The sequence below is a fragment of the Orbicella faveolata genome, unplaced genomic scaffold, assembly GCF_042242905.1.
Source record: "Orbicella faveolata isolate gen_17 unplaced genomic scaffold, um_ofav_v1 contig_2, whole genome shotgun sequence".
Lineage (NCBI taxonomy): Eukaryota > Metazoa > Cnidaria > Anthozoa > Scleractinia > Merulinidae > Orbicella > Orbicella faveolata.
Genome location: NW_028301547.1, coordinates 6715472 through 6725000, shown reverse-complemented (window position 1 = coordinate 6725000; position 9529 = coordinate 6715472). Strand labels below are relative to the sequence as shown.

The 9529-nt window shown below is 37.9% G+C and overlaps 1 protein-coding gene across 1 annotated transcript; it reads left to right on the top strand.

The window, feature by feature from the left end:
- The first annotated feature begins 3073 nt into the window (after positions 1–3073).
- On the top strand, positions 3074–8131 carry LOC149111737 (uridylate-specific endoribonuclease-like). Its single transcript, XM_089289228.1, has 5 exons — positions 3074–3262; positions 4414–4544; positions 4935–6289; positions 7637–7780; positions 7976–8131. Exons 1-3 carry the CDS (start codon positions 3202–3204, stop codon positions 5220–5222), a joined length of 480 nt encoding a protein of 159 aa, XP_089145354.1. The 5' UTR covers positions 3074–3201; the 3' UTR covers positions 5223–6289; positions 7637–7780; positions 7976–8131.
- The last annotated feature ends 1398 nt before the right edge of the window (positions 8132–9529 follow it).

Genomic DNA, 9529 nt, shown 5'->3' with positions numbered 1-9529 from the left:
TGGACTTCAGCCTGCGTGAACCAGAAAAGGATATGTAACATGTTCCTATAATGTCAAGTACGGCGGAAAAATCACTATGACGATTTTTTACATATCCCGAAGCGCTCAGCAATTGTATTGCATGGACTTCAGCCTGGGTGAACCAGAAAAGGATAAGTAACAGATTCCTATAATGTCACGTACAACGGAAAAAATCAACATCACGATTTTGTTACGTATCCCGAAGCGCTCAGCAACTGTATTGCATGGACTTCAGCCTGGATGAACCAGAAAAGGATATGTAACATGTTCCTAGCTATAATGTCACGAACGACGGAAAAATCACTCTGACGATTTTGTTACATATCCCGAAGCGCTCAGCAACTGTATTGCATGGACTTCAGCTTGGATGAACCAGAAAAGGATATGTCACATGTTCGTATGATATGAACGAGCGAGGAAAAATTGACGATTTTGTTGTTGTTTTTGTTTCCTATAGTGTCACGCATTACTGAAAAGTTATGTGGTTTTTGTAAAATATCCTGTAGCACTTGGTAACGTAGAAATACTGCGAGGACGTTTGCGTGGGAAAGCCAGAGCGGATTTATAATATGTGGCTACATGGTGATTTTCCTATTTATTAAATCCATTTTGAAATCACTGGCTATCCTTGCAATCTGATTGGCTCTCAATGGTGCGATTTATTCACGAATCGCACTATTTTTTGCTCTAAATCGCATCTTTTTCTCAGCCATTGAGAATGGGACAGTAAAACAAAACAACAAATCAGATTTCAATATTAGTTTAAAGTAAACAATAAAATTTCAGGAAAATGAAAGGCACAAAGCCATTGTGTGGAGAATTTAGCAACTAGTATTGCCAAAACTTTGTTGTTATTGTGTTTTTTTTTTCCAAAAAACTTGACGAATGTAATTAATTACAGTTTCTAAATGACGATTATCAGCTCCTTCAGGCTGAACACCAACTTTAATGGAAGTTTCCAACTTTCAGTGTCCATTTTGACGAATATTTTGGCGATTTTTCTTCAACATCTGCTCAAAATCCGTATGATACCGAGTCCAGTAAAAACATAAACAAACGAAAACCACACAACAACAAATTCAGGGCCATCTCAACAAGGTAGATGTTTCCAGGTTTCTGGTAGTTTCAAGCGAAGCAACAAAAGAGCTCAACTCTGTCGCTGTGAATAAACATAGTCAAAATACGCTCCGCTCCACAAAACAGTGAATGAATGAACGTCTTACGAAGCTGGTGTTAGTCCCGCCATCTTGGAAATATCTTGAAACAAATGGCGCCGCAAGAACTTGACAAGGTCCTGAGTATTGAGTCCTTCGCCGAGGTCACAAAAAGAAACGGAGATGATAACGAGCTGGACTCCCTTAAAATCATGCCATTAAACGGTATGAAAGAAAAAAAACGTACCATCCACTGGGCATCGTGCACTCGAGGGAGTTTCACAACTCAAAAGAAATCCATCGCAGAATTACGCAGGATGCACCTTCAAATTCCTTCTCCAAAGACAATGAAAAGTCTCAGCCTCAACCACAGAAGAAAGAAATACCTTCCATCACTGATTCAACCGACGAGAATTGAACTTTTATACCTGAAGCAGACTATTTTCATTCTGACTTCAAAACCGCTTGTTTCTTTGTCATGCTCGGATGAGTTTTCGTCACATGACATCGTTTTGCATACTAAATGAGACGTAAAGGCGTTTCCGGTTCCGCTTTTTTTTTTTAACAAACCGGCTACTGGAACAATTCACCAAAAGTCTAAAAATTAAGGCGATAAAATTGTGCGATTTCAAAATGGATCTAATAAAGTGGCAATTGAACTTCACGTCGTGCAATTTTGATCTGAAATCATACATGTGATTTCAAATCGAACTCGCGCTGCGCGCTCGTTCGATTTTGAAATCACGCGTATGATTTCAGACCAAATTGCACTCCACTCAGTTCAATTACCATTATATATCTGGATTCTTCTTTCAGAAAACTGGTGTACCATGGACTTCAGTCTAGGGTCTAACCCACGAATGAAAATAGTGATTTAACATTTTAGTAGCTATCTAGTCCCCATACAATCTAAAAGCATGACAATGGGTGTAAATTATGATATAAATAAAATATTAATCGGAAGACTTAACTTGGTGCGTTTGACTTGTTGAGTTTTGAAGCTGTTGTCTTGATTCAATGCTCTGGGAGGTTGATCACGGGCAGCGCAAGCTGAAAACACTTTCTGGTTCTCTCCGTCGTTCTTGGGTGAATGAATTTATGTATAAATCAATTCTGGCTGGCGGTTTCGTTTGGTTTTCAACAACTGTTTTATGGTTTAAGCGAAAACCATTCCAATGTATAGTCAGGGCAGCTCCTTTGTTTCCCTTCCCGTGAAACGAAAACCCTCGCGCCTTCTTTAACTCCTCAAGGCCAATTCGATTGGAAACTGGCTCAATTTCGCACAAATGCGTCAGAGAGACACCATATCTTCTAACTCAGAGGCACATCTCGTTTTGTGTCCGTTTTCAACGACCGATGACGGGTTCATTCGAAGTCGAAGTCTTTTTTTTATATATGACCGCGCAATATTCCCAAGTTATGAAAATTTATTATAAAATATCAACTATGTGGCCAGATCATATCTGAAAATAAACAGGTTACTTTTGTACACAATTACTCTCACTGAAAGAAATTATCGCTAACCACATATAGAACCGCAAAAGTCTTGCGATGACAGCAACCTAACAGATAAATGACATCACCCAATAGCAACCGGACCTGGCGAATTTTTGAGCTTCCGGTTAGCTCTGGCTCGTGGGGGAGTCCATTGAACTGGAATAGTTGTCCTTTGGTAGCTACACTGAAAAGGTCAAAAAGATCCGTTTTGGTGAGGTTCAAGTCGTATGTTGTATTAAACCAATTGTTTCAGTGTGAAAGCTCTGTTCGCGAGAAAGTAGTTCGGAATAAATCTGCTCTTTAATACATCTTTCTTTTTCTAGTATCTGAGTTACTCGCTCGTTCGCTCGTTAGATTTTTTGCGATGGTTTGTAGACGGCATGTCAGCCAATTCAATGACAAAGTTGCGTAAACAAACTTACTGGTAAGCCAATTTACCGCCGTTGAGGATAACATTATTTCTCTAATAATTTCGTTGCGTTTTGTTTTTTAAAAGGATCGGAAAGCTTTTATCGACACTTTATGGAAGATGTGGTTTGAACCTCTTTCTCCTAACAAACCCGGCAAAGGCTTTCAACATGTATTCATTGGTAGGTGCTGTGGTCAACAGTTGTAATTTTGTTAATCTAGACCCTGCTTTCAAAGATTCAGAGTAGCTCTTGGTCAAGGATGTCGCGACGAAGATCTTCATTGATCATGAATTAGACAATTAAAGAGTAAGGCACGTTGGAAAAAAGCACGTTCCAATCACGTGACCAGCGACATAACGACCACAAAGTGGCAAAAAGTATCTGTATAGAGTGTATATTTTTATCATTGTGGTTTGGTATGTTTATTTTTCCGGCTTTCATTTCTACTGTAAAGTTCTAACCAATAAATTAAATTCAATTATATTTACCAACTCGCAACTTTAAGTTTCTGTACGTTCTAACCAAGAAAACATATACCTTTCCTTCTAGTCTTCCACTTTTTACCCTAAGACGAATAGCCCCCTTTTAATTGTGAGATGACAGACGTTGCCTGGGCATTTTTAAATGTTCTATAACATTAACCTCTGAAATATTGAAAGTGCTTTCAAATTGCACAATTTATGTCCTCTGACATGATATGCACATTTAGAAATTGTCACGTGGCTGGTGATGTCATCACACCAAGTTTCTGGAAAATATCTATTTCAAGGCTAGTGTTAATTTCGTATTATGCAGCTGCAGCACCACCCCGGATTTTAAACTGACAAAGTTATTTGACAAGCGATGTTTTGTCTAACTGCAGCAAAAATTTGAAATATATCTGAGTGGGAAATGTTATTGAATGCGAACGTAATTAAATAGAAACTTAAGAACCCTTGCGCATGCGGCACACACCTTTTGCAACTTCAAGGACAAAAGTACTTCCTAACTGAAGGGAAGAGTTAGAGAGAAACATTGTAGCAAAATTTGAAAACCCATTCTTTTGATTCGTCGACTGCGCCTGAGAGGGTGGCTAGCTGTGCAAAAAATGGCAGTTGACAGACAGCTAACTTTTTATTGCTTGTTGTTTACTCAATAATATAATCGTAACCAACAATAACCACTGTCTACTCACCATCCAGCCCATAATTGTTAGTGAAATCTATTTCATAAGTAGTCTGAAGCATCGTGATCAGCCGTCTTAACTTATTTTTTAAATCTAAGGTAGTGATTACTTACTGAGACAGGACAGCTAAAAAAATTTGCCGTAATTCAACTCTTACTTTTCCAAGGTGAAAAGCTGAAGAAGAAAGCGTACTCAGGATTCCACAACTGGTACCAGTTTTACCTCGAACAACTGAAAGGCCAAAATACAATAAAAGACATAACCTTCAAGCCCAATTCCTACACGTATAACACAGAGGTCAATATCAATGTATGTGTAACTGCCTCTATTATATAAACTGTAGTCTTTTATAGGAGTATTTCAGCGTAATAATCTGAAAAATTTGTAAATGCATATGCTTGTCGTAAAAAAAAATCACAATTTTACGTGAGTATTTATCAATTAAGGCACGATAGTCTCTACCTTTGTTTGAACACTGAGCGCTGGTGGTATGCAGTCGAAAACTCTTCGGTTTTCTTCCAAAATAATTTATCTTATTCCATACTGTGAAACGACATAATGATAAAGGGAGTAACATAATTCTGATAACTAATTACTTAGTTCGTTCGCATCAGGTTGTAAAATACGCACCATGTTCTCTTGCCACGTATATATTTTAACTTGATTTTATCTCGTTTTATTCCGTAGCCAAGCTTTATAAGCCTAAATTTCAAGTGGGATGGGCACACAAAGAAGTTTGATAGCAGCATGTTCGTCGGAACCAGCCCAGCATTTGATTTTGCTATGTTCAGTCTCTGCTCTATTGTGCTATTTAAAACAGGAGGTGTTGGAGTAACGGACTGCAGTTGCAAAATCCACAAGAGCACAGTGACAATAAGAGCCATTGAAATCGTCGACAACAAAAATTCTAAGAAAACAGGCAAGATTTGCACAGCTTTCCCGCCGTCTGTTGTTTGTAAGTGTCAATTTAAGTGACTAACTATTTGTGATTTTGGCTGAGATGATGGGACTAGTTCCTTATCAGCGAGGGCTAGGAGTCATGTGATGTAATCTAGCGGATTATAATGATACGAATTTTAAAATTGAATTGTTTATTTGGGAGTGGTTGGTCTAAGCGCGTCACGTGACGCTACCAAAACTGGCGAATTTTCGCGTGTAGACCTCAAGTAATTTCCCTTAGTTTGAATTTATTGTTCATTACTAGTGGTACGTTGTTAGTACGGATACCTAAAAGACACGCAAAATTTCCCTATGATCAGGCTACCAGCATTAAGCGAGCTCTCAGAAAAAAATAAACGTCAAGGACATACAATGTACGTAGAAGTAACGGGATGATGTATTTTTTCCTTAACTGGGCTCTTAAAGTTACTTAAGGTGATATTCGAGAAACCTGGAGCTCATTCAAAAGGTCAAATGTCTCGATGTATCATTTTTTTTTCTTTTTAATCTATACTCGACAATGTGATGGTTTGAAATAGCTCTTGACTTTAATAAAATCGTATAGTTGACTGAGAAAGCTCTCATTTCCTAGCAGGGTTCAGACAATTTAGAGTTGACACACATGAAAAAGTGCTTATGTGTGTAAAGGGTCTCCTTAAAACGGGATCCACTCTACCAGAGAACTTTTTGACTTTATCTGCAATTTATAGTGATGAAAATAAAATTCGATGTTGCTATGGAAACTTTACGTTGTGAATTAGGTTTGTCCCCAAATTTGGTATTTTCTAGTTTTTTTTTTTTTTCTTTTCTTTTTTTGATAAAAAAAATATTAATAATATTTTGACGCAGAAACGTTTTCATTTATAGGTCAGTTTAGCAATTTTCACTATTCTCATATCCGTTCACCTAATGGCGCACATTTGAAGTCGTCCTTGTAATATTTCTCTTTAATTTAGCTGATCCTGTCTGCTCAAGTATTCCACCCACCAGCCGGACGGACTGTGGATGGCTTGGGATAGACCACCACAACTGTGCTGAACGGGGCTGCTGTTTCGACAGTCAACAGTATGGTGGCCACATCTATTGGTGTTTTTATCCTTCAGGTAGGAAAACCATATTACCATAGTTTCTTATAGTTCTTTATGCAAACTCTTCTTAGATCTACCTTTTAATTATCACCACTATTTCGCCAAAAGCCGTAGCTATAACTCGAAAGAAAAACAAAGCTACAATAGCACGACCTGTAGACGTAACTGAAGCGCGAGCAAGGATAATTTATTTAACAAACTGACGTCAGTTTTTTATGCATCTGTCCTCTTATTTATGATAAATTGTTTCATAACATTGTCAAAGTGGCTGTGGAACTACGAGCCTCGGGCGAGTGGTTCCGTAGTAAACTTTGACAATTTTATGAGGAAATTTATCATTAATAAGAAGACAGACGCATAAAAAACTGACGTCAATTTATTTTTTACAATAACAAGACCCCATCAAATGCCGGGAATAAATGAGGGGAAAAGACATCGTAAACTTGCCGTAAACAAAGATAAGTGAATCTTATTCAAAATGACGCGAACATTGTCAATAGCTTTTCATGCTTTTTGATTGGCTACTTACAAAAGTCCATTGATTAAAAAGTTGACAGTTTCACAGCTGAAAGTTGAACTTGAAAGCTTGCATAAATTAAAATTTTAACTGTTTGTACTCTTAGTGATGATAAAATTAAGCCAATCAGCGCGCAAGAGATTAGACAGTTATTGTTAAATATTTGTTCGATGCATCGTTTTCTTCTTTTTATTGCCGTTTAGCCTACCAAGATACCTGCAAACAAATGCCTCTGAATAATGGTCTGCTCATGCGTAACCTATGTACTTCGCTGCAACTAATATTCTGCTCCGGTGTAATTGTAACCACGCTCTTTTGCGAAAAATGGCAGATCGCTTCGCTGGGCTGTCAGAGAGTGATTTAAATAGGAAAACAAACTTGGTCAGGAATGGAATGATAAGAAAACAATGATCTGCTCGCCACCAATAAATCCCCATATTTTCCTCAATATCCTCTAATAATTATCAACAGTTTGATTATCGAAATAAACAAATGATTTTTCCTTTCTTTTGCTGGCAGTATTTTCTAAAAGAAGTATAAATTATTTTCCCACTCATTTTTGCTACAGAGTTACTGAAACATTCGTAGAAGTTTCTGACAACGCGAACTAAAAAATTGTGAAAACACTCGCCACTACAGATGGTTGTTTCCAGGACATCAGTCGTTCTCCAAAACTTGCACTGGTGGTTTCATCACTGTTTAGAAAAATTGAAATATTTTCAACTTTTTTTGTAGAAACAGTAGGAGAAGTCAGATATCGATAGTCCCATGAAATCAGCCAAGACTGTACAAATACCTAGCATGCATAGGCATTGTCCTTAACTGCATTTTGTTTCTCTTAACAGACCACAGATGTCACGGCATCCTTCCCCAAAATAGGAAAGATTGCGGCTTCCCGGGAATAAGCAGGAGTGAGTGCGAAGGAAAAGGTTGTTGTTTTGACGAAAACTTTGGTCACGGTGTCCCCCATTGCTTCGTAGGAGTTCCAAGTAAGAATATTTTAAATTAGTTGAATTTCCCAGTGCAAATGTCGCAACTGAACTTAGTACTAGTAAACTAAATTATAAGCAAACTGACCATGGATTCTGCATTGCTCGCAGAATATGATACATCTCTTTAAAAAGTGCACGATTTTGTGCTTGTGTCGTGCTAAAACAACGTTTTACCTGTTTTCTTCTTCACAGAGGGATGAAATATAAACGAAAGTGCACGGACCATCCTAAAATGAAAGAGAATATCAGTGCCACCTCACATGGATTGATAATGAATATATAAAGAAATAATATTGTAATGAAATAAGCATCGTGGCTGAGAAATAAAAATAAAGATGTAGTATCGTGGAGTGTTGTGTTGACCATTTCATTTAAGTACAGAGCAGTTTTTTTTTTTAATTTTTCATGCTTAATGGGGAATTTGAGAGACAACAAAAGATGAAGGAAGTCAACAGAGGTTGTTTCCCGCCTCTTTCCAGAGCGCCAGCTTCAGTACCGTAACATAACAACATGATCCCGTTGTACGCTTTTCTCCGAACTTGATTCAATAATCCTTCCGTCTGCCCCCTTGCAAAATCAACAAGAGGCAGCTGTGAAGCTGAATTAGTAAGTCAGCCTGAATATCTCACTGATGAATAATGGGGGAGAGAACAGACTTTCGACAAGAGACGATGATCATGGTCTCTTGCTGTAGACTGATAAATACAAAGACAAAAAAGGCTAGTTGGCCTGTAAAAAATGCATAATCCTCTTAACTTTATATTTCCTTCATTTAACTTCTCTATCTACATGATGTGTCCTCCCACTCCTTGTTTTCCCACCCCCACCCCCACCCCCGCCAACCTTTCTCAATGCTTTGCCGCTTTTAATTTCCCTTGATCAATAGTTTTTGGTTGCCACTCGTTAGATCACAACCTCACCTCAAGCATTAGAAGTGTATCATCCAAGAATTACGTCGACATCTCGTATTACCACGTGCGCGATCAAATTCTCAAGTTAGCCAATTTTAGACCAAAACTTACTTGGGTAGGACGGTGCCAATTTGGAAAAAAAGATAAAGCACAAGACATCAGTAGCGAGTTAGCTATTTAAAAGATTGCCTCTGCTTTGGGTGCAATTAAAAACATACGGCATCTTATAAATTGAGCTTGTTCCTGTTAATGTTGTAATTGATATGTATCAATAGTTCAATTCAACCATAATTTGATCGTTGTAGTATTGTTTGGGGCAACTGCGGTGTTGGTCTCTCTGAAAACCGTGCAGCCCGTGTTTTATTGTATGCAAGCAATGAAGACGATATTGATAAACTGTTGCAGGCACTCGGCTGGCGAAAACTTAGTCATCAAAGACTAATAGCCATCTAGCGATCTCTGTTATGATGTTCACAACTCTACAAGGATTGACCGTGAATACCTACAATCTCGATTCGTATCTCGAAATGACATTACTTCCAGTATACTTCCACAGCCCCACACCAATTGTTTAAAGAGAAATTTTTCCTACAGCTAGGGGTACTATGTTGTGGAACAGCCTTTCTCATGAACTTCGATCTACAGTTTCTGTAAGCGAATTTAAAGGTAAACTGCGTCATTACAGTTTGAATGAGACACCGCATCCTTATAATACTGTATTATTTATTAATTAGTTTAGTTAGGCAGACTTGGATATTATACTTTTAAATTATGCTGAAGGAATTTTTACCGTGTAGAAATAAAGTTATCAACTCAACTCAACTCAACAGCAATC